Here is a 27324-nt window from a genome sequence, read left to right as displayed (position 1 = left end):
GTTTATCTTTTGTAGATAGCAACAGATGAGAAATTTTGTTGATAGGAAAATATGTAGGAATCATATGATACTTCTTCAAAATTCTACCAATCGGTTCAGAGATGTTGTTGTCTTGTCCTTTTGAAGAGTCTTAGATGTTTCCGTGTGATCCTTGTACTGCTATGGCTATGTCGATGATTTTGTTTGACTCTTCATTAGAAAATTGGATGCCATTGCAAAGTTAGTCACCTTGAAATCAGACCATAAGAAATTTGGTCAAGAGCTTCAAGGGTCCGGATTGGGGGGGCCCTCTTCCCTATTTCTATTGTTTAAGGCATTTAGATATACTTTGTTGGGATGACTTATCGTTTAAAGCTGTTTATTTCTGAATGATATAGAGGATCAAAACCTCTTTAAAATCAAGGAGCACTAAATATTTTGATATAACTGATATAAACATTTTATACAGTTGTGATAGTAAACTGATTGGCCTATAGTTAATGATATCCCCTCTGCTGCCTTTTTTTTTCATGTAATAAGATAATCAAGGATTTAGGCCACTGCACTGGAATTTTTTCTGTAGTTAAAATATCATTGAATTCTAATAATTTTAAGAGATTGTTTTCTATTATGTTCCGAATTATTTTTAAATTATATTTTCATAGCGTTTTTTGATTTCTTTTCTAACTTTTGCATTTCCATAAATTCTATGTTATCTTCGTTACTTCTGTATTTCTTTTTTTTTTATTAGATCATATATCTGTAAAGTAAGTTTTTCTCTAGAAGTTCTATTTGCTGCTAGTGATTTTCTTAAACTTTTAGTAACTTCCATTACTGTTAAAGTTATCTCCTCCATTCTATCAGATAAGCCTGATTCATTCATACTTTTCCCCTTGAACTTTCCTTCCATTATTTTCTCAAATTTTTCTTTATGGTTTATTATAAAGTGGCTAGCATGTCCACTCTCCAGTCAAGAGGCTGTGGGTTCGAATCCCACCATGGGCATGGATGTTTGTGATTGTCTGTGAAAATAATAGTGGTGTTGATGGTGTTGGTGTAGTTGCAGTCAGTTGGTGGATTGCAAGTGGTGGAAGCAGGGCTGTAGAGTAGATGCCCTCCCTCGATGAGTCTTTAGATTCCGTGAAGGTGACAAATAACAAATATAATAATAATTATATCCTCACCATCTGGTGTGGATTTTTTCATTTACAATTTCAATTTTCAATAACAATTTCAGATACATTTTCTGGTATTTCCATGTTGCTTACCATAATATAATCAACTTGATTAAAACTTCTCAGTTTGGTGATCTACAGGTCCATTTTTTTTAATTCACTTTTTAAAGAATGTTATTTCCTATATACAACCCCTCACTTTCTGCAAATTCAACTAGTCTCTGTCCTTTCTCATTTCATGTGACATGTACTATCTCTGATAGTGTTAGAGAGATCCTCATAGAAATTCTTAATTTCTTCATCTTAATGACTGGAGGGGTACATATATTTTTATTATTATTATGACGGGCAGCTCCAAGGAGTCCTTAGATTCATCGAGGGAGGCCCAACATCATATCAAGAACAACTATTCAACATTCACAGTATCTATCATACTTCACCTTGAACTCATTTACAGTCATGGCACCCACAACAGACTCTGGCAGCTTATTCCACTCATTTACCACTCGCCAAGTAAAAAACCTAGCTCTAACACCCTTGCTAACCACACTCTTACCAAGCTTCCATGGATGGCATTGTCCTCCCACTACCAGTCCTATCCTCAAAAATATCTTCTGAATTAATCTTATAGAAACCCTTCAGTAATTTGAATGTCTCAATCATATCACCCCTTTTCCACCTATCAACCAATTTCTGCAAAACACAAATCTTCAACCTGTTCTCATAAGGTTCATTCCATATACCTGCTATCATCTTGGTCACTCGTCTCTAGATCCTCTCCACCTCCTCCCCATCGAGAAGACACCCTAGCGTCCATATCTGGGCACAGCAGTCTAGATGGGGTCTTATCAAGGCTTGATACAGAGGAACAATAACGTTATTTGTCTCTGCTTGTTAAAGTATTTTTCAGCAACCAAGTGATTTGATGAGCTGATTTAGCCACTTTTGCAATGTGCCCCCTAAACTTCAACTCCCTATCCACCAACACTCCCAAATCCCTAGCCGCTTCAATCTCCTGGAGTACAGTTCCACCTATGTGATATACTGCTGCTAATCTTTTCACTCCAAAATGCATAACCTTACACTTTGTCACATTAAATTGACATCCATTTTCCTTAGCCAAGTCCACCAAACTATCCAAATCATCTTGCAAAATTTTGACACCCTGTGCACTCACTATTGCTCTACCCAACTTTGCATCATCAGCAAACAAGTGAACACTTCCTCTCAGATCCTTTCCTATATCGTTAATGAACAAATTGAAAAGGAGTGGTCCAAGAACAGAACCTTGCAGCATACCACTAGTCACAGGCCGTCTTTTGGACTCTACTCCTGAATAAACCACTCTCCATCAACCACCCTCCTATCCATCTCACCAACCCTATATCCATCTGTTATCTTTTTCTTGTTCTATATTTTTCCCTTTTATGCCTTTAAAGTTAATCTATACTTAACTCATTGTTCACTTAAATCTTTCCTCCCCTTTTAAACAAACAAAATCTTTGGCCGTTCTTAAATTTAATCACGTTTAGGATACTTAATGATTAAGGCTTTGTCCTAGAATGAGACGCAGCCATTAAACATATCTTCTGAGACAATCCATCTGATAAACATTGACAAATTTATTTTTTAACTGCGCCAGCCAATACCGAGGATAGATGAGACTCTTATCCAGGATGGCTCTCTCTCAGAGTGATACACAGCAACTAAACTACAATAAATATTTAACTTCTGTTCACTATATTCTTGTATGCAGTCGTGGTCTGCTTTATTAAATTATACACGTGGGTTCTTCCTGCTAAGTTCAATAATATTTTTATGAGTGGCTGTTTGAATTCATATACAAAACCAGATCAGGCAGGTACTAAGAAACATATTTATTAATTAAAGAAATGATACATGAAAGTTTTATTACTAAGTAATCTGAATCAAATTTTAGTAAGATCTCTGGTTCATTACCACTAATGAAATACATGAACAAATTTGCTTGGAGCACCTCTATATGTAGCTGAACATTATCTCATCACAAGTTATCACTCATTCTACACTCACCTGGTCACTAGTTATCTCACTTAACATAACACAATTAATTCATACAAAATAAATAGAGGCAGACAGTTCTCAAACAAAGATGGGTCTATGCCAAGTTGGAGACAGTTCCTAAAGTTCCATATAATAAGTCCACTACACAAAATGTTCTTTGGAAAACACAATTCCTTAACCGGAAAATATAACACAAGAATCTACATTACCGTCTCTGAAATGATACTCGTTCCTTTTTTGTGCCTTGTCTGGGCATCAAGGCTTCTTCTCACTCTGCTGCTCATCTGGTCACCTTCAACAACTGTACGGCCAGATTCTCAGCGAGAAAGGCGATTATGGCTCAGGAGCTTAGCCAGAATGGACGGCATCTACTTGGTTCTTCCGTCGCACAATATTGCATAGCTATCCTAGTCCAAGGAAATAGTTAGCCCTATTCCATGCGCTGCGGCAGACGACTCATACCTTCCACGGCCAGCCTGGAACTTCTCCGTAGGGGCAGACTGGACCAATGTCCGAGAGGTCAGGAAACAGGAACCAAAAAGCCTCGAGTGGGGTTTGCTTGACCTTTTTGTTTTCATGATCTCCCCAGCGTTTCTCGTATATCGTGATGCCCGCCAACGCAATCACGTAGGTTTTTGTCATGGCGTCCAGCTCCTTCCACTACATTGCACATGCGCTTGGCGTGTTTTCTTAGAAAGCGCTCTAGTTTCTCTTTCCCATAATTTCCCCCCCCCCCCCCCCCCCGCACACATAACACTGGACGGTCAAAAGGTGACCCTTGGACTCTGGCTTACAGATTTTTCTATCTTATGACACATAAAATGGGGTTCTTAAATTAATTCAATACATTAAATAATTTCTCTATCAGACCCTTATACATAATAGGTTAGGTCTTACAATTTTCTTTCATTTGTTATATAATTTCTTACTCCTATCTTAGTGTTATATGCATATATATACATTTCCAGTTTATAGCCAACACATCACATTCTCTGCCTATTTTTAAAGAGAGTTGTTCCTGAATAATTAAATGGTAATTCTTTTTCTTGGTTTATTCAGGACACAACACATCCCCATTTGCTGCAGTTTATTGATTAGAATTCCATGTGGTATCCTGTCAAAGGCCTTAGCAAGGTCCAGTAGAATCACTGTAAACCCATTACCCTTATCCAGTTCAGCGGTCACTGTGTTATAAAACGTGAGCAAGTTACTGAGGCATGATCTACCCTTCACAAAACCATGTTGTCCCCCATACAGAATCCCATTTTCATCTATCCAATCTTATATTTTTTTCTTGACTATTTTCTCCAAGACTTTGACAACAATTCCTAATATGCTGATCGGCCAGTAATTTTCAACAGCAGTCTTGGAACCTCCTTTATGCAGTGGAACTATTTTACCCTCTTTCCATCCCCTTGGGACCAACCCAGACCCGAGACTCAAATTAAACAAAATGGTCAAAGGCACCGAGAATTCTTTAGCCGCTTGTCATACAACACGAGCTGGTATACCATCCAATCCCGCAGATGAACTGACATTGAGGTTTTGTAATAGACTATTCACCTCCACTTCCTTCACCACAATTCCCGTATAAGCTGTTGGTATTATACTTAAATCACAATGATTATTGATTTTCAATCTAAGACTTGTAATTCTCTGGAAGATTCACTTAAGTTCAGGAATATTATTTTTCCATCTTTTATTGACCATAATTAAATCTCCTTAACCGTGATCTTCTCCAACAGTATGTAAAATATAATTGCTTGTTTCAGTAATTTTTTCTTCAGTTCTTGTTTCAAGAATATATCAATTTATTTTTGTCAATGCTTTACACAGTTCTTCTTTTTCAAGGTGTTTTTCATAGATGTACTATCCAGAGTTTGGGTTTGAGTTAATTCTATCATTCAACTGAGAAATAAATATTACATTTGAGATGACATGCCCATTTTGGCCTTGGCTGCTATGCCCATCAATTCTCAAACTATTTGTTTAAGGGCAGGAGGGGTTATTTGGTCAATCCTCTTACACTGACTATGCATCTTGGGATTCAGGCCTGCTAGATAAGGCAAATACCTCAGAGAGTAAGCAGACTCCACTGCATGAGGAGAAAAAATATAGTAAAATAGAAAGGATTCACCCATAGCTCTTGAATACTCTAATAGCATTGGGGGAAGGAGCAAAAAGGAAAAATAAAAGAAAGAAAGAAGGGCAGGGACAAGTCTATAGATCACGGGTGGCCAAACTTTTAGACGTTGGGAGCTACTTACCTAGTGAAAATATCTCTGCGGGCGACTATAGATGCGATCGAAAATGTTTTCAAGATTTTTAAAAGTTTATAAGGCAATAAATATAACAAAAAAAAAGAAAATTTATTGTTCATAACTTTATTAAAAAAATAATAACAATAAAAAATACAAAAAACTAAATAAAATTATACAAACAAAATTGAATATTTTAATTTAATTGGACGATACCTGACATTGCATAGATGCAGCTAAGCGATCATAAACTGGATCGTACGAGCTTAAAGAAATTCGTAAACACGATTCCAGATGTTGATCACTTAGCTGCAATCTATGCTTTCTTAATAGCATTCATACATGAGGATGCCGATTCGCACAAATAAGTTGATCCAAAAAATGCATTAAAATAAACGGCGATTCTCCAAATATTTGGATATTTACTTTTGTGGATCAACTTCCAAAAACTATTATTTGAAGCAATTGATTTGAGGTGGATATCGCATTTCATTTTTATAATTTCTTCTTCCAATCTACTCTATTTGTGTCGAGAAATTCATTCAATTTTGAAGCTGTATTCTCAACAGTAATATTTTCATTGAAGGGATATGATAAAAAAGTAGTGATATCATCGAGCTTACTGATTCCTACAAATCTTACCTCAAATTCATTCATTAAAAGTCTTATGCTTTCAGCGTGTTTATTAAAGGTGACATTTTGTATATCCCTTGACTGATCGGCCAAATTTTTTAAATGTTTCAATTTGCACTGCTTTAATTGTATTTCAAGCATATTTAATTTTTCCTTGAATGATTTTAAGGAGCTTATCATATCAATGATTGTTTTATTTTTTCCTTGTAATTCTAAGTTTAGGTTATTTAGTTTTTCTGTAATGTCACAGAAAAAGGCGAGGTCAAGTAGCCATTATTTATCATTTAATTCTGGATGTGAATCATCTGTTTTTCAAAAACAAATTTATTTCTGGAAGATGTTCCCTGAATCCTGATAAAAATGTGGTGCAGCTTAACCATCTTACTTCAGTATGTAACAATAATTCACTATGCTCACTCTCGCATTCTTTTAGCAAAGCCCAAAACTGACGATGCAGCAAGCTATTTGATCTTATAGAATTAACAATTTTGAAAGCAACATTCATAACATGATTGAATTTCAGTACTTTTGAACACAAGGCCTGCTGATAGATGATGCAATGATAGTCTACAAAACTTGGTATATCTTCATCGTTTTTACAAAGAGCGACGAAACTGTTTTTATTACCTACCATTGCAGGCACTCCGTCTGTAGTTATTGACACTAACTTATGAATTGGAAAACATACGTACAATGTAATTCTTAAATAAATCATAGATATCTTGACATCTTGTTCGTCCTTGAATTGGAATAATGGTTAATAATTCTTCTGTGGAGGACATATCCTCAAAAACCATTCGAATAAAAATACATAATTGTGCAGTACCAGCATAATCAGTAGATCTGTCAAACTGTAGTGACAAAAAATTGCACTTATGTTTTCATGCAGAATCTCTTCAAGGTTCCAGCTGGTTTCTTCTGCTCTACACATGATTGTGTTTCGTGATAATGACATATTGTTAATAGCAGTTATTATTTCTGATTTATTCTTAAAATTTTGAAATAATATTTCACCAGCTTTGATGAAGACTTCCTTCCATAATTCTCCATCTTGAAACGGCTTATTACGTTTAATTAAAGTTTCAGCAACTTTGAATGACGCAATTGTAGCAGCCTTTGCGCCTGTATTGTACTTGACAAAAATATTTTGTTGTGCTGTCAGTAGTGTCTTCATTTGATGTACCTTTGCTTTTCTTAAGGCAGTGCCCTGTGGATAATCTCTTCATAGTTTTTATGAACAGTTCAATAGTGTCTTTCAACGTTTGCTTTTTTCGGTAAAGCCACATTTGTGTTGCAAATTATACATACGCATTTGTCTTTCATCATAATAAAGAAAAAATCTTCTTCCCATTCTTTATGATAGTGATAAGTTTTTATTTTTTTCACACTTGTTCTTGGCTCACTCATTGTTATCTTTAATTTATTTATTTATTTTTTTTTTTTTTTTTTTTTTTTTTTTAACAATACTAATTGCATTCACTTCCTAAATTTAAAATAATACACACTAAAGATCGATAAACGGAAAAAGATTTCATGGGATTACTTGGTACTAAAATACTGGATAATCAGGACACTTTGGCTGCAAGAGTCTTGATCAAGAACAATACACAGATGGACTGTCAACTGTCAGTGTACACGTCATCTAACATGTTACCACTGGGCGCGTTCAGAACTGTCAAGTGAACGTTTCTGGATGAAACGAATCATGTGACTGCTGTAAAGCGATGGCTTCGTTGTTAACCGTTAAATAATAAACTTTACATCAGATTATAAATAAATTAGTTTGACATGTTTTGACAATTTTTTTATCAATTAATAATTTTGATTATCATTTATCTATTCATTTTCAATCTATTTATTCGTTTAATTTGCTACATTCATTAAGAAACGAATCATTTGCTACATTCAGGTGCCTTGCAGCCGACATCTTGGCCACCCCTGCTATAGATAATATAACAAATGTATATTACATTAAGTAATGCATGGTCCAGCATCAGGCACATTGGGTTTGTCACACTCGTACTCGCTAAAGTGAACCATCGAAAAGCTCAGGAAATGGGTGAATTTATTTCAATGAACTGAAACATTTGCAAAATTTATAAATTTGCAAAGGTGGTTGTTGAACTCTGTTAGGAAATATCACTTAAAGAAGAAGAACTGAAACATAAGTAGACATTTAAATTTAAAGAAAAATATACAAATGGAACACATAAATTTTTATTTGCATAATTATCAAGTATATCTTCAGTATGAATTCAAAAAAAATTAATACATCATGAACCAGTATTATTTAATCTAACCTGGAATCAGTCACAGAAGTCAAAACCAGGCCTTTATGATTCTTCAAATAAGTTACTTCCATGACTCTTGATTCTTCAAACCATTTTCTTTGTAGGATCACTTACCCAAGATGCCAAAAGTGCATTTTAGTTATTTCAGCCCCAAGGCTGACACAACTAATATGTAGAGAAAATACTACTGATTTTTGAAAGGCTAACAGAATTCAAATTTTGATAAAGAAATGTTTTTTAAAAAAATAGCAAGTAGATATATACAAACATAACACATGGAAAAAAGCAAAAAATGAGAAAGAAAAAGGGGGGGAAGCATTAAAGAAACCATTGGAATGTGCAATTTCACAATACCAAAAACAAATAATGAAAAATAGGAAATAATACAGTTCGAAGATGAATTAATGATTAATACTTTCAATTAATCTACCAGTGAATTGACAACCATCACTTGCTGTTTGGCATGTTAAAACAAGAGCAGCTGTTGTCCAACATTCCTTTAGAGTACAACTGCAAACTCATCGAACCTGCTTCTCCTTCTCCTTATTTATTCCAACTGCCTCTTGCCCTCTGGAATAGCCTTCCACATGATGTGTTGCCCAACAATTTCAACTTGCAGCTCTTTAAGAAGAATGTCAAAAGGTTTCTTATTTCTCAACCCTCATCTGCACCTCACACGTGACCATGTAGTTTTTTTAAAAAAATTAGAATTTTATTCTTTAAACGAGTCCCACTAAGAAAAGCTTGTATTTTTATTATTACTATGTAGAACCTCCAAAGATCATTGAGAGAGGGTATTCAACTCTACTACACATTTTTTAACAATTTCAACTGTCATTTAATTGAAATATGAAACAATTACCACGAAACGTAACCTTAATCTAAACTCAACCTAAAGATCAAGATGTAAATTCAAAACTTTAGTGCAAAACAGTTTACAAAATAAATTTATTAAAAATTCATTAATGGAGACAATGATTTACTGTTGTTTCGATAAATTGTACTGCTGTGGATGCAATTTATGAAAGTAATGAAGTAATGATATATGCAAGTTTGTACTTATAGTAGGAAAGTTCATTAAATACCTAAACAGTAAACACATAAGTAAACATTAAACATGAAATTCTGATGACAAACATGAACACTGTAGATGTTGGTCCATTAATTTGTGTAAATTTTACAAACAAAAAAAAAAATTGAAAAATTTTATTGCTGTCCATCAGATTTAAACAGGAAATCAGTGTAGTTCAAAAGAAAAGGTTTTTTTTTTTTCAGATGCTGTATGTTTTTTTTTTTCACTACCAAAGTTGTGAATTTTTCTTTTATTATGGTTATTGATTTCATGTATCACAGGTTGTGCTATAAATAAAATGAGTTGGTAGTCATTATAAAAAATTATCTGATAGTAACGAAATCTATAGCTCTGACATACTGCTAACATGCAAATTAGAGAACTATTCAAGAACCTTATTCCCCATGATATACAATATTACACTCACTGCATTCAACATTAGTTTACTTGCAATAAAATTAAAAAACAAAAATAAAAAAGTCTGTTTATTCATACCCCTTGATTTCCCATCCAAAGGAGTTCTTCCTGTTGATCAAATGTAAGTGATGAAACACCAAAGTGGTTCCCTCCATCTGCTAGAATACTATGAAGCAGTCTATATTCTTGACCCAAAATCTGGCTGCTTCCAGAGAACTGCTGTAATGGAGTTCCTTCATTATAAGCATCGAGCTGATTTCCTTGAATTGCCACTCTTTCTGCACTTGAAGGAAACTCCTGTACTGAATAGTCCATAGTTGACAAGATTCATTTCCTATAAGCAAAATTATAAAACTGAAATTCTGCTGATTTACTGCAATAAATTGTGTACATATCAGAATCATCTAAGAAATGCCAAATTAACCAAAAGAAGCATCCTGCTAATTTAATCACAGTTTTATGTTTTTAAAGCAACTCATGGAACCATGGAAGAAAACGATGCTTTATTTCCTGATATTGATCAGAAAAAATCAGCTAATGCCTTTTTATTCCCGTATACGGGGAGTAGACGAGGCCATTTGGCCCTATCTAACTTTTGGAGACTGAGTGGGCAGTTCAATCTCCACTGGTACCAATCAGAGATAGACGGCCCAAGGTTATCACTAATTAAGCGGTAAACAGTGAAGAGACACGGCTCAAATGTTCCGCCATCTCATGGTCCCTAACACAATATATTTATGTCTGAAATAATGTGGGTTCTACGGTCGATTTTCTTGAGTTTACGGGACGAAAAACTCGCTTGCCCGTGCCAGAGATCGACTAACTCGGGAACCGGTCGAAAAAAGGTTTAGAAAACTTTCCTCTAGTCACCGACTAGACTCGAAACCAAGTCTTCTTTCGTGCGGCCAAGCGCCGTGGTGTGCAAACGCCACATCCACTGAGCTGAACAGGCTCTAATTGGTTTCATTTGAAATTATGGCTGAAGCCAATAAGGCTAGGACATCAGTACAGTCAGTCCTTGGCAAATGACATGCGACTTATGGCCACTGATAACTACAATGCCCATCCCGTTAACAAGTTCACGAAATGCCCTCTTTCTTGCAACCCATAACATGACCAGGGGAGTTATTGCTGTTTTCTAGGAATATTATTCAAGAAATAATTTTGCTGAGGCTATTATTAACAATAAGGGTGAGAAAACCCTTAAAGACCTCTGGAAGAAGTATATCTTGCAGATGCAGCACAGAGTGAGATGACAGCAGCATATGAATGGTGTTTGGAAAAATCTAATGAAAATACATGCTCCTACATTCACAGGACTATCACAAAGACAAAAACAACAGACTGGTAACAAAATAGTGCTACTAGCTAAAGAGTTGGAAAGTTGACAATGAAGATGCACAGCAGTTTGCAGAAGGTGTGGAAGAGGAGTTCAAATGAAGACTAATATCCTAATTTTTAATATGATGCTACCAGTAACATCATCTGTTCACTCCTCTAATCTTTCTCAGAAAACTCTCATATCTGTGATTGCTGTCTTTAATCAAGTGCTTTATTGTTAACCCAGCTTTGAGATCCATAAGTTAAAATTGGTTTTTACACTGTCTTGTATACAGCTAGTTTAGTTTTGATTAATTTCTCTCTTATACCATATAAATTTATTCAGTTGACTTCCTACCACATCAGCTTTGCTAATTTAGTTATCAACATCCATATTTAATTTGGATTAAAGTGTGGAATGAGTTCGATGGGCGAAAGGATTTATATAAAATGGATGGATTACATCTAAATGGATTTGGTGTGCGGAGACTTGAAAAGGTGTTGTCGAATGTGGTGGAAGAAGTTTCAGAACCAGGGAAACTATAGATATTGGGGTTGGGGGGATGGAATCAATTTGCAGATTTTAGGGAGACACTTGAGTGTGTGAATGTGTGTGATATGCCCAAGCAAGTATGAAAGACCACGAATCAGAATGGGATAGTTAGTATAAGGCATCAAGATAGGGATGGGACAAATCGGCTTCTTCAATTCATGTATATAAATGCCAGAAGTATTCAGAGGGAAGAATTTTTGGCCTTGGTTGGCACTTCCAGACCACAGGTTATTGGCATTAGTGAAACATGGCTGATAGAAGATGACACAGCTAGTGGGATTGAATGTGAGGGGGTATGGTGTGTTCAGGAGTGACAGGGAGAATAAAATGGGGGGGGGGGGTATTGATGATAGCTGATGAGCTACAGCCAAGTATAAAAGTGGAACTACAGGATAGAGAAAAGTGCACATTTGAGGCTATTTGGTGTGAAATTGAAATTAGCAGAACTAAATATACAGTTGGGTGCTGCTATAGACCAAGTGATGGAATAGATGGTGGAGATAGTATGCATAAGCAAATGGAAGAAATGAGTGGAAGGAAGGTAATTATTATGGGAGATTTCAACTATGGTAACATTGATTGGTAGGAGGAGAGGACACATGGGAGGGAGGAATTGAATTTTATGCAGTTTTAAGGGATAACTATCTGAGACAGCATGTAATGGAAAATACTAGGGGTCAGAGAGTGCTTGACCTGGTAACTGCATCTGAGAATTTGACTGTAATGAATATGACCACATTGCCACCAATTGGTGAAAGTGATCATAGGGTCTTGACTTGGGAGGTGGCTAAAGGTGTGGATTTTACAATTAAGACAGGGTACATGTGGAATTATCGGGCTGGTAAGTATGACAAGCTTAGGAGATTGATTGGTTCAGTGCAACGGCATGTACAACTGCAAGGGCTAGAGGTTGATAGTGCATAGGAGGCGGTAAAGAAGTGTTTGCATGAAGCAATGGCTGACTGTATACCACCTAGAGTCCAAATAATAAATCAAGTAGGGGTTAAATGGATGAATAACACCATTAAGCTTGAGCTGCAAAAAAAAAGAAACAACTATGGACGGAATTCAAGGAGAAAGGTGACCTGAAGGCACATGAATGGTATAAAGCACAAGCCAGAAGGGTAACGAGTGTGGTAAGAAAAGCAAAGAAGGATTATGAAAGAACATTGTCCATGCAGGCTAAAAAGAATCCTAAACAGTGTTTTCGATATGTTGCAAGTAAAAGAAAAAATGTATATGGCAGAATGATTTTAAAGAATGCCGAAGGTAGGGAGGTAACCGAATCAGCTGATATAGTTGAATTACTGAGCAAGCACTTTGCAAGAATATATCTTCCAGATGGTGACATTGCAGAAATGAATGAACCAACAGATTATACGGGAATTGTGGTGAATGAAGTGGAGGTGAGTAGTCTATTGCAAAACCTCAATGTCAATACATCTGTGGGATTGGATGGTATACCAGCTCGTGTCATACGGGAAAGAGCTAAAGAACTGTCAGTACCCTTGACCATTTTGTTTAATTTGAGTCTCAGGTCTGGGTTAGTCCCGAGGGGGTGGAAAGCAGGGAAAATAGTTCCACTGCATAAAAGAGATTCCAAGACTGCTGTTGTAAATTACCGACCGATTAGCATATTAGGAATCGTTCTCAAGGTCTTGGAGAAATTAGTCAAGAGAAGAATACAGGACTGGACAGATGAAAATGGGATACTGTATGGGGGACAACGTGGTTTTGTGTGAAGGGTAGATCATGCCTCAGTAACTTGCTCACATTTTGGCTGAACTGGATAAGGGTAATGGGTTTACAGTTATTCTACTGGACCTTGCCAAGGCCTTTGACAGGATACCACATGTTACTCTAATTAGTAAACCTGAGCAGATGGGGATGGGAAATGGAGATGAGGGTGATTGATGGAGAGATACCAGAGAGTGGTTTATTCAGGAGTAGAGTCCAAAAGATGGCTTGTGACTAGTGATGTGCCGCAGAGTTCTGTTCTTGGACCACTACTTTTCAATTTTTTCATTAACGATATAGGAAAGGATCTGAGAGGAAGTGTTCACTTGTTTGCTGATGATGCAAAGTTGGGTAGAGCAATTGTGAGTGCACAGGATGTCAAAATTTTGCAGGATGATTTGGATAGTTTGGAGGACTGGGCTAGGGAAAATGGATGTCAATTTAATGTGGCAAAGTGTAAGGTTATGCATTTTGGAGTGAAAAGATTAGCAGCAGTATATCACATTGGTGAAACCGTACTCCAGGAGATTGATGAGGCCAGGGATTTGGGAGTGTTGGTGGATAGGGAGTTGAAGTTTAGGTAGCACATTGCAAAAGTGGCGAAAACAGCTCATCAAATCACTTGGTTGCTGAAAAATAGTTTAACAAGCAGAGACAAATAATGTTATTGTTCCTCTATATCAAGCCTTGATAATACCCCATCTAAACTACTGTGACCAGATATGGGTGCCAGGGTTTCTTCTTGATGGCGAGGAGGTGGAGAGGATCCAGAGACGAGTGACCAAGATGATAGCAGGTCTGCAGAATGAACCTTATGAGAACAGGTTGAAGATTTGTGGGTTGCAGAAATTGGTTGATAGGCAGAAAATGGGTGATATGATTGAGACAATCAAATTACTGAAGGGTTTCTATATGATTAATCCAGAAGATATTTTTGAGAACAGGATTGGTGGTGGGAGGACTAGGGGCCATACATGGAAGCTGGGCAAGCGTGTGGTTAGCAGGGGTGTTAGAACTAGGTTTTTTACTTGGAGAGTGGTGAATGAGTGGAATAAGCTGCCAGAGTCTGTTGTGGGTGCTATGACCGTGAATGAGTTCAAGGCTAGGTATGATAGATACTGTGTGAATGTCGAATAGTTGCTCTTGACATGATGTTAGGGCCTCCCTCGATGAGTCTGTCGACTCCTTGGAGTTGTCCGAGATGACGATAATAATAACTTGCCACCTTCACTAAAAATTGTGTCTAAACAGCTGAAATGTTTTTACTTGTTCTATGCATTCTGTTTCTACTTATTTGCAATATCTTTGTCTTTTTATTGTTAATTTCCATAGCAAATTTCTTACAGCAGTTATTCAATTTTTAGTCAGGGCATCCTGCAGACTTGTATTGAATTTATTTAGATGTACAACATCACTTCAATAAAGTAAAGAACTAATATTAACATCTCCAATTTTGATACTAAATTTAATATCACTCTCTTTGATAATCTGATCCATATAGGTGATGAATAACAATTGGGTATAATATGCACCCTTGTCTCACACCTGATTAACAACAAACCATCTTCCTGTACCTCCTTCAGTTCTAATGGCTGACTTACAACTCAAACTCAACTTTAGACAATGTATTGCTCAGTATAATGTTCCAATTACTCTACATAATTCTAGTGTTTTGAAAAGTTTTTCTCTTGACACCTTGTCATATGTCTTTTTCAAAACTTAAACACTTCTTTTTCTCATAGCTTGTACAGCCCAAATTGAGCCTTGGCCTCCTGGATTTGTTGCCTCCAACTATGTCTGTCCAAAACTTTATTTCCCTAGTTTGGACATGTAAGTAGTATAATGTTGCTATCTTGACTAATGGTGTCTATCCATCTTGTTCTAGGTTGCCTTTTGATCGTTTGCCAATAATTTTACTATTTATTGTCTTAACAGAATACTGTCATTTTTCATATGAAAAAGATGCCCAACACAATGCAAATTTTTGAACTTGATTGCACTGGATATTGTGGGCAATTTATAAAGTTGATATAATTCATAGTTCATTTAATTCTCCAGAGACCATCAACATCACTGGTCCAAATATTTCACTGAGGATTTTCTTTTCAAAAGCTGAAATCCAATTCTCCACTCTTCCTGCAGATATCCAGGTTTAACCTTCACAGGTAACAACTAGAAGAATTACTAGTTTACATATATTTACTTTAGTCTTACCAAATATCTTTTGAACTGAGCACAAACGAGAGTGAGAGAGAGAAACAGAGTTCTACCATCTCATTTGGTTGATTACCGATCATTATTCCTAAATGCTTAAATTGTTCAGATTTCAAGGTTCCCGATTTTCAGACTCATTATATATAATAAGTCTGAAATATATAAAAGGCATTAGCTGATTTTTTTTTTTTTTTTTTATAAGTAGTTAACATATTTGCTTCAATGCAAGCAAATATGTTAACTACTTATATATTTGCACTTACCACCTTATTCCATAACCACACCACAAGCTCACGGGCTAGTTTTCACATTCTCTACTATGTGATAATTTCTCAAAAACAGTCAGCAGCAGACTGTCATACTGCTGGCCTACCATGTATTTTTACAGGGCGATTTTTTTTTTTTTTTTTTTTTAATTCTTCTATCCCTTTCTTCTTAAATTCATAATTTTTGATTCACTATTTTTTTAATATTTTCTGTTGTGTTTCAATCTTGCTATTTCCTCTTATTCATTGATTTTATATGTTTACATTATTTCATATCCAATACTGTCATATCAGAATTTTAAATCATATCAGAATTTTAAATCATAGTCTTCATTCAAAAAATCAAGTATGTGTAAAACTTTATTACTGTACCTGTACTTCTTCAAAATATATTAAATATAATTTCATAACCACCTTCTTTTTGGTAATTTCTAATTATTAAACCTATTTTAAACACAGCCCGCCATTCTGTTACATAAGGGAAGTTCCATCATCATCAAATTTCTGCCATGTACCCTCAATGGGTGTATAGGATATGATATTACTACATGAAAAAAATTACATCATTACTAACTTCCTATCTACAATTTTCCTCCAAATCAGTCTGTTACTTGTCAAGACTCCAACATTATCAGATCTTATATTTCTATCGTCTAAGGCACTTTGTACCGTACCAATCCACCTATATCTTGGTCTCCCTCTGGGTCGTTTTTCTGCCAACCTGGCAGAGAACACTTGTTTTGCTAATCTTTCTTCACCCATTCTGTTTAAGTGAACATACCACCTGAGATTAGCTCTGCTAACGCATTCCTGGATGCTGACAATGTCAAGTTCTTTCCTAATATCCTCATTTTTAATATGATATTACCATTGATGCCATCTGTTCATGCATCTTATCTTTCTCAGGACTCTCATATCTGTGGTCTCTAGTCTTTGGTCAAGTTTTACTTCTGACCCAGCTCTCAGATCCATAAGTTAAAACTGGTTTTAACACTGTCTTGTATACAGCTAATTTAGTGTTCTGACTAATTTCTCTCTTATTCCATATGAATTTACACAGTTGACTTCCCACCATAACAGCTTTGCTGATTCTGTTGTCTATTTCTATATGTAATTTACCATCTTCAGTAAAAATCGTGCCTAAATAGCTGAAATGTTTTACTTGTTCCACAGGTTCCCCATTCACAACACAGTTGACATTTTCAATGATTCTGCCTATTTTCATTGTCTTTGTCTTTTTATTGCTGACCTTCATACCATATCTTACAGCAGCTATTCAATTTAGTCAGAGAATGCAGACTTGTAGCGGATTTATTTAGAAGTATAACATCATCCGCATAAAGCAAAGAGCTGACATTAACATCTCAAATTTTAATATCATGTTTAATACCACTTTCCTTCATAATGTGATCCACATAGATAATGAATAACAGAGGGGATAATGTACATCCTTGTCTCACACCAGATTTAACATTAAACCATCTTCCTGTATTCCTTCAATTCTAACTGCTGACTTACAACTCAAATAAAGACTAAGTATTGCTTGATATAATGCCCCATTGACACCATATAACTGCAGCATATTGAATAGCTTCTCTCTTGGCACCTTGTCATATGCCTTTTCCAAATCTACAAAACTTAAATACAGATCTTTGTTATATTCCCATGGTTTCTCAACTATTTGTCGTAAAGTGAAGATCTGATCCTGACAGCCTCTATTTGGCCTGTATCCTGCTTGTTCTTCACCAAGCTTTTCTTCCACAATTCTTCTCAACCATTTCTCAAGTATACTTGCATAGATCTTGCCAGGAACACTCAGTAGGGAAATACCTCCAATTCTCACATTCAGTTTTATTTCCCTTTTTATATATGGGTACTATGAGAGCTCTACTCCAATCATCGGGAATTCATCCCTCTGTCCAGGCTTTCTGAACTATGCAGTGCAGCCACTGTAAGACTCTTATACCACCATACTTCAGCATTTCTGGTCGAATATCATCTACTCCTGCTGCCTTTCCACATTTCAAGCCTTTGATGGCTTTTTCTACTTCCAGTATGGATATATATTCCTGACTGCATGCCTGGTCAGTGTTTTTTACCACTGTGCTGTCATCACTGCTTGTTTCATTTAGCAGTTTTTCAAAGTAATTACTCCATACTTCAAGGATATCTTTTTTTCTACAGTTTTCATGTCACCTTTATCATCTCTAACTCCTTTTACAGCACTCTTTCCTCCATTCCTAAGCTTCTTCAACAACCTCCAGAATATTTTGCCGCCTTCTTGATATTTATTTTCTATATTCTTGCCAAAGTCCTCTCACGGCTTTTGTTTAGCTAGTTTCACACAGTGTTTAGCATTCTTGCATTTGTCTCTATATTCTCTAAGAGCACAAGCTGACTTATTTGACAGAAACTTTTGATATGCTTTCTTCTTTTCCTTCACTGCCTCTTTAACTTCCTGTGTCCACCAGGGAGTTCTGATTTTTTTTATCCTTGCAGACAACCTCACCACATGCTTCTCTGGCTGAATCAATCAGTGTTTTCTTCAGAGTTTGCCACTGAATCTCCAAGGTTTGATTCCTGTTCTCAAACTCTTTCATTTTTTCTTCAATAATCTTTGTGTATTTTAGTCTACAGTTCACATCTGATAACTGCTCAACTTTTATTCGCTTTAAAACTTTCTTACATGTTATTTTTTTCAATATGAAATTTAATTTTATCCTGCTCAAGACTAAATATTGAGCACTTCCAATTTCAAATCCTCTGTACACTCTGGTGTCCTGCACCAGGGAGAAAACATCACTATCAACAATAACATAGTCAATGAGACTTTTCTTATTCCTTGCCTCTTCTCTCCACGTGAATTTGTGCTCATATTTATGTTGGAACATGGTGTTAGTAATAACTAGTCCATGTTCTGAGCAGAAATCCAACAGATATTTGCCATTATTATTAGCTTTGCTCTTTTCTCCAAATTCTTCCAAAATATTTTTGTATGTCTCACAATCATTTCCTACTCTGCTACTTAGATCCCCAACATGGATCAACTTTTCCTTTTTGATTGTGTCAGTTGCTTTTTCTAAAGCCTCAAAAAATTCCTCCACTTCTACCTTAGTAGAACCTTCTGTGGGACCATAGGCACAAATAAGTCTCATTGTCTAGTTCCTCATTCTCATATTTGCCCACATTACTCTACTTGAGACTGACTGCCATTCAAGAAGATTAGCCTCGTATTTTGTGTTGAATACTATGACTACTCCTGCTTTTCCTTGATTGTCATTGCCTGAATATAACATTTTGTATTTATTGCTCAGAAAGAACTCACCAGTTTTTGTTTCAGTTTTTTGTTTTTTTGTTTCAGTCACCCCTATTATGTCCATCTGGTACTTATCTAATTCTTCAGCTAGCTCCATTTCTTTGCCATTCAGGCTTCTTACGTTGATAGTACTGATCTTCTCTGGTGATATTGAGTTGGGGTTTGTTTTCAGATTTGTTCCAGTAGCTGACTTTTCGCTGTTCACCCTGGTTCCCCGGCAAAAACAATGGGGGCCTTGTTTAACTCTAGCAATGCCCCAACCAGCATAAAATTTTGTCATGTTGTACCATAATTTTTTTTTATTTTGGTTTAACCAATAAGAATACAATTTGGTCGGCTAAATCCCAAATTGCCAGCCCATCCTTGTTTGTTCAGTATCCAAGTAGATACCCAACAGGGTGTACCACGCGAAGGTGAGGATTGGACATTAGGTCAGAAGCCATGGTCAGTTCTCCGCATTCCTTTAAAGGCTATGTGGAGGTCTCCTCTCAGTTATATAGCTTTGACCCTTAAGCACCCCTAAGGGAAGTTCCATACCAGGTAAATAAGCTTTACTCTAAGTATTTTCAAGTCAATTTCTTCTCTACCATCATAAACAAAAGTTGAGAGTATAAACATTGAAAATCATTATAACAGCTCTTAATAAAATAAAACCTTTAGGTACACAAATTAACTACAGTTAGTCTTCTGAATTCTGACTGACTCGAAAACAATATATAATAGATGGACAGGGCCAGTGATGTCATACGACACAGCACTAACCACGATAAAAACATTTAGGTTACCATTTTTTAGAATCAATATAAAGAAAATGTATTTATTTATATTTGGGGGAAAAGGTAACCCAAATGTTTATTTCTCAAATATCCATATTTTAACATCGACTATTAATGATTCAAATTCTGTCTAGTATTCAATTACTAGTTCTGATTTCAGCTAATTGCTGCTATACACTGATTTCAGCTAATTGCTGCTATACACTGAACATCTATTTTAAGTTAGCGGGTTACTTCACAACATGCCCGATCATTCCCTGAAGATAGAAATGAAGACAGAATTTATACTGGATTTATATCTAATTCTATCTCCATTTCTATCTTCAGGTCTGATGCAAGACAGTACATGTGACCAAATTTATAGTAATGTATCATGGGATTTCCTGATCTGACACAATCCTGCTGGCACATTGAAACTGGAGGAGGGGGGGGGGGTTCAAGTAGTGTGATATGAATGAGATGCTTTCAAGGCAGTGTTGTGGAACAAAAACTGGATGCTCTCAGTATGAGTGACATGTCTAACAGTATTTCCTCTCACTGCATGTCTCTACTCTAATTCTCCAACACCAATACGAAAATAGAAACAAATAAGCACTCCCTCAGAAATATTTTTAAAAACGATATCCAATTTACCAGCATTTAAGGCATAAATGCAAACTTCAAATGTGCACAATCATATGATGTACAGACATTCAGGTCCAAGTTATTTTTACTGAACCTCAAATAGCAGTTAAAACCACAGTACATATACTACTGTCAGAATTGCATGAAGCAAATCTTTGTGATGTGGAAGAGCTAAAGCAGCCTCATTGTGAAGACTTCTTTGAAGAATAACTCCTTGATATAAATTAATTTTGAAGGCCTGGTTGGCTGAGTGGTTAGTGTATCCGCTCTCTAGCCAAAAGGTTGCGGGTTCAAATCCCGTCGTGGGCATGGATGTTTGTGATTGTCTGTGAAAATACTGGTGGTCGTCGGCAGTAGATGGCATTGGTGCAGATGATGAACATAGTTGTAGTTGGTGGAGACGGAGAGTTGTGGAGTAGGTGCCCTCCCTCGATGGGTCTTTTGACTTCCTGGAGGTACTATGTAATAATAATAATAATATTGAAGTTGCATAAGAACCTGTGTATGATTAAATTTTGAAGGGAATTTTTGAGGAGGCCCACAAACTGATGTCACCGTAACTTTACATGATCCAGATCATGACAGGGAATTCAAGGCCTATTTAGTAACTGATTCTCATACTAAGTCACATGAATTTATCCTAAATGAGATTATTATTATTATTCAGGCCTCCATGGAGTCAAAAGACTCATCGTGGGAGGTCCTTCCTAGGAAACACAAAGTCTATCATACCACTCCTTGAACTCGCTGAGCGTTCTTGTTCTTGCCACTCTATCAGGCAATGCAATCCATGGTTCAACCACCCTCCATGCTAAGAAACCACTCCTCACCCTCTTGCTCACAGCTTTCTTTTGCAACTTACAGGGATGGCCCCTTGTCATCGCTCCTTCCCACTGTTCTACCAAACAAAAGAACTCCCAAGAACTTTCCAAGTGAAAAGATGTCAAAACTGAAGCATGTAAAAGTTAATTATTTTTTTAAGAACATGATCTACTCCTCAGCCTTCAAAAGAATATCAAAAATCTAAAAAATTGTTTGCTCTATCTGGAATTTACTGAGCTTGAAGTGCATTCTCCTCCTGCTGGGTTCTAGACGATTGGATAGTAAACTAAATATTCAGTGGGGTATCATTAACCAATTTTCCTTGGACTACACCATTCATATGTTATTATTATTTTGGTAACCTCCATGGTATCAACAGAATCATTGTAGGAGGCCCCCCCCACACTCTACCAGCAACATGTCTATCATAATGAACTTTTAAGTTATTTACACTCCTTGCATTCACAATGCATTCCACTCACCAAAACCTGTCCACATAAGAAATCTACTCCTCACAACAGTTTTCATCACATCGTTCTACAATAACAAGCACTCTTTTTATAATTCCTTCTGTATTAATCTTATAGAATCCCTTAACTAACTTGAAGGTCTCTATCATATCTCCTATTTTCCTCCTATCTACCAACCTCTATTATCCACATTCCGTCAAAAACACTCTTCATAACCAACACTCCAGTCTTTATATCACTTTGGTCATTCGTCTTTGGACCCTCTCTAGTGTTTCCACACCACAATGAAAGGTAGGTGACTAAATCAGAGCAGAATAGTCCATGTTATCTGACCAATACCATATATAGAGGCACTACCACCTCCTTTTCCCTATGTGTCAATGTACTTTTTATCATAGCAGCAATATGATGTGCAGTCTTTGCAGCACTTGCAATATGCACTCAGAACTTCAGTCCACTGTCTACCACAAGATCCCGAATCTCATCCACTTCCTGAATTACACCAATACAGTATATGTAGCCTTATATCTCCATATCCCAAAATGTAAACCTTGCACTTATAAATATTAAAATTGCAATCCCACTCACTTGTCCAAGCTAAAAGTCTATTCATATATATCTAAGGATAACAGATGAAACAACTTGAGATATTTGTAGTTAGTTAGTCAGTATGAACACTGGCCTTACTATTTCTCCTGTTCATACTTGAGTAGTATTAGACAAAACATAAAACCTGTGTAAATCTATAAACAAAATAAAAAAATATATATAGAACAAACAGTACAAACTCAAATAAACCACAATTCAGTACAGGATTTAAAATCTATATATTTTGAAAGCATCTATATATTCAGCAAATCATCAAATAAAGAAATTAAGATGAATAATTAAACATAGAGAGAAGTGTTCTATCTATGCAGGTGGCACCAAAGATCAAAGTATACTCTAACTGGTTATAAATTTAAAGCTCAATTTTATTTTGCTGTTTTAAGGATACTCGTGACATAAGACTGAATGATATATGCACGTAAACACAAGAAAGATATTTAATTAACCAAATATTTTGGTCTGGAAATAGCAGACCATCCTCAGTGGTATTACAAGAACAGTTTTAAAAAAAATACAAGCTAGAATACTAACAATAGATCGTTAAAAATAGAACATGGTGCGTGATGTTATATCACCAAGTATGAAACAGAATATTTTGAAGTAAAGACATGATTGGAAAAAAAAAAAAAAAAAATTAATGAGTAATCTTGATTAGACTTTCCCCAGATTTTTGATATAGATATACAGTCATTACGATTCAGGTTGGGACGATGGAGCAAGGCCTGCACGCTTTCCTTGAACAAACATTCGAACCTATAACGGGATCTATGTAAGAGGCGAGTCCTGGACCAAAAGATGCTGTGGTCAGTTTCAATCCCATGTTGAGCCTATTCCTTATATCTCCGGTATTTCAGAACCTATCCCAAGAATTTTAAAGAAATATGATTTAACAACTACGTATCAGCCTATTAACAAAGTGTCTTCTCAATTTCCTTCTTCTAAAGACAACTTTATCTCTTCCTGGAGTTTATCAAATTCCTTGCAACCGTGATCTTTCCTATTTTGGACAGACTGAACATTCTCTTGAAAAAAGAATCCAAGAACATCAATCCTCCATTCTTCACGACAAACCTGAAAAGTCTGGATTGGCTCAACACGGGATTGAAACTGACCACAGCATCTTTTGGTCTAGGACTCACCTCTTACATCAGATCCCGTTATAGGTTCAAACGTTTGTTCAAGGAAAGCGTGAAGGATTTGCTCCATCGTCCCAACCTGAATCGTAATGACCGTATATCTATATCAAAAATCTGGGAAAGTCTAATCAAGATTACGCATTAATTATTTTTTTTTTCAATCATGTCTCTACTTCAAAATATTCCGTTTCATACTTAGTGATATAACATCACGCGCCGTGTTCTATTTTTTAACGATCTATTGTTAGTATTCTAGCTTGTATTTCTTTTTAAAACTGTTCTTGTAATACCACTGAGGATGGTCTGCTATTTCCAGACCAAAATATTTGGTTAATTAAATATCTTTCTTGTGTTTGCGTGCATATATCATTCAATTTTATTTTATCGCCAATTAATAGAATCTATACACAATAGATATTTATAGCCTTAAGGATAAATAAGTTTGAAAAGCAAGTATATTTTCATTTCATGATGTATACTATATTATGTGACAATATCAGCTGGTGTTTTTGATTATTGGTTTAAGCAGTCAGGGATTGAAATATTACAATCTCTAAAGTATCAATATAATCAGCAACAAAGCAATCTAATAGTTGATTCTACCTGCAAATCAGAGCCCAGTTATTGGTTAAAGCTGCAGACACAGTCTGAAATGTGTTGATTTTTTGCTTAGTAGAGTATCTGAAGCGTTGTCTTTAACATATTCATGCCAGATATGTCTTATGCTGACTAGTGTGAAGTAAGGTGTAAGAAAAAGTGTTAATACTTTTTCTTATACCTTATAAATGTGTTAATACTTTTTCTTATACCTTATAAATGTGTTAATACTTTATAGATGTTATAAATTTAAAGGGACTTCAATATTTTGAAGGATAAATTTTTTTTGTTGAGAGGAAGCTACAGGTTTTGCCTCAAGTATTTGCATAAATGATTAGTTGTCGACATAATCAATTTAAGATCAGCTTTAAGCATTTCATTTCCAGGTTTAGGCATATAATGGATACACTTATTAAATCAGGATAGCATTATATTAAGTATATTAACAGAGTTCTCTCTTTATTACATCGCGAAATGCAACCTAATGAATTATTTAACAGATCTAACCATAATAAAACCTCATCTTTTTCCAATATTCAGGACAACTGAAACATTGGCCAAAGAATTAAATGCCAGGAATATGTAGGAGTCAGTAATATTCTTATCCCATCAGGAGTCCAAAGATTTGACTATCAATTTTGAATTGGAATTTATGTGCCTTGCAACCCATAAAAGAATGTCAACCTATGGTCCATTAGTACCCAAGAGTAGGCTACAGATTTTTTTTTTTTTTGTATATATTTTAATTTTATACAGTAATCTACTATTCATCCAACCACAGTGGGAAAGTTATTTTCTTATCACTGAAGGGTCAGATAAGTGAAGTACAATTACACAGCACTCTACAAAAAAAAGTCGCCACTGACAAAATTCTTTTACTTTTTTATATGAAACAAAAACAATAATTATCAAAATTACAAAATCCATAAGGGTGTTTTAATATACAGTAAATTTTCTTCTGTATGCTTCATCAGACTCAGCTTTACTGTTTTTGATTACATAATAAAAAAATAAATGAAATTTCCTTTGGAAATTTAAAAAAACAGACATTTAACATGCAGATATTAATAAGTTATCATTCCTCTTTATACGTCCTTGATACAACCATATTGGGATTACTGTGCTCAAGTCTAGTTACCTGGATTTCTTAGGAATGAAATGAGAGATGGTGGCGAAGATTCAGAGGCTACTGGCCTGTGGAATACTCCTATGATGACAAATTGAAGGTTTGTGGTTGCTAAAAGTTAGTTGATAGGTGGAAAAGGGGATATGATAGAAACATTTAAGTTACTAAAAGCGTGTTATAGGATTAATGTAGGGGAAATATTTCATCAATCGGCTAAAGGTGGGAGTACTAGAGGTAACAGCATGGTTAACAAGGGTGTGAAAATTGGACATTTTGGTTGAAGAGAGGTGAACTTGTGGAATGCATTGACACAGTCAGTTTGAGTGCTTTGCCTGCCAATGAATTCAAGGAGAAGTATGAGTGTCATTCTTTGGTTAGTTTAGGTTTGTCTCCTGTGATGAGTGTTCAGACATGCCTGTATAATAACAACAATAATTCATTAACATGACACGTTAATGAATTATTATTATTATGACACCTCCAGGGAATCCAAGGACTCATCGTGAGTGAACAATCTACTCTGCCTGGCAAAATACATCTCACCCTCTCCACTACTAATTAATTCTCATACTACGACACTAATACTACCATCAACGCCATCTACCGCCCATCATCACTAATAGCAGTATTTTTTGTCAGTAAATTGTGTTTTGAAGGCCAATTTGTCTGTAGCAGTGATAAAAAAACCTGCTACTTCCATTTGAGGTCGGCTAACTCACCTTCAGTTGAAAACCCCCATTTAATTATTATTATACAATTACAATAATAATAATTATTATTATTATTGATAATTCCAAGAAGTCCTTGGAATTATCTACACTGTATGTAGACCTGCACAAATTCATAATGTACTTCTTATATAATTTATGTAATTGATAAAAGTATAAACTCCCCCCCCCCCCCCTACACACACTAGATGTATCTTTGCCTCCAAGAGAGAGTTGATGTAATAATAATAATTATCTACTTCCAGAAGAGTTATTCTTTAAAATCAGTATTCTAATATTATTTCAATATATAAGAAACTAAATTATATTACTGACATTTCCAAAAGACCCATATGAGAACTTTGTTCCCCGCAACAAGTATATCTAAATGTCTCTTATTTCATTATACACAAGCTTTGTGTGTTAACAAATATCATACCATATTTTAACAATACAAATGAATGTTAAGGGACAACTACGGATATATATATATATATATAAATATTTACATATACATGCCCCACGTGCAATCTCGCAACATTCAGCCGCAAACACACACCACTTATCCGCATGAAAGCAGACTTTCTATACATTCAACCAGCAGAAAGAAACCCTGGTGGGCTGACTGCCTCACAAAGTTACCGATTTTAGGCTCAAAAAAAAAAAAAAAAAAAAAAAAAAAACTACATATTATAGTAACTGTATTACGCAGTATTTCTGGAGGTTTTAAAGTTGAACGTCTTAGTCAGGCTGGAGAATAAGTATCCACCTCTGCTTCAGAAGAAACATGACAATTTCAATCTGTATAAGAAAATCAACGAAATTTCCGGAAAATTCAGAAAAAAAGCGAGTAGTGTCTCTAAGAGACGAAAGTGGAAAAATAGTTCTAGAAGAAGAGAATAAAGCACAGATTTGAATAAAATATATAACAGAACTCTTCAATGATACTAGACAGAAGCCTATAAATATAAAAGATAACATTCAAGGACCAGCAATTCTGAAATATAAAATTGAGAATGCTATAAGATCAGGTAAAACAGGAAAAGCAAGTGAACCAGATGGTGTGCAAACATAATTTTAAAATTAATAGAATCAGATAACATCAAACTTATTGAAAAACTGTTCACTAAAATATATGAAAGTGGCGAATTTCTAGCCGATCGGCTCAAATCTACATTTATCA

General features: G+C 35.5%; 1 protein-coding gene across 1 annotated transcript in view; it reads right to left on the bottom strand.

Moving 5' to 3' along the window:
* The window catches only part of PAN2 (PAN2-PAN3 deadenylation complex catalytic subunit PAN2), a 717374-nt gene extending 690646 nt beyond the window's left edge, over positions 1–26728 (bottom strand). Inside the window, exons 1-2 of the mRNA XM_090393913.1 lie at positions 26651–26728; positions 9947–10202 (exon numbers count right to left, since the gene is read on the bottom strand). Coding sequence (XP_090250039.1) covers positions 9947–10183 — 237 coding nt within the window. The 5' untranslated portion in view covers positions 10184–10202; positions 26651–26728. The remainder of the gene's footprint in view (positions 1–9946; positions 10203–26650) is intronic.
* Between the last annotated feature and the right edge of the window lie 596 nt (positions 26729–27324).

This window comes from Typopeltis vanoorti, chromosome 6, assembly GCF_054136105.1.
Source record: "Typopeltis vanoorti isolate ZY-2024b chromosome 6, IOZ_Tvanoo_1.0, whole genome shotgun sequence".
Classification (NCBI taxonomy): Eukaryota; Metazoa; Arthropoda; class Arachnida; order Uropygi; family Thelyphonidae; genus Typopeltis; species Typopeltis vanoorti.
The sequence above is the reverse complement of the archived record's forward strand: the minus strand, read 5'-3'. Positions and strand labels throughout refer to the sequence as shown.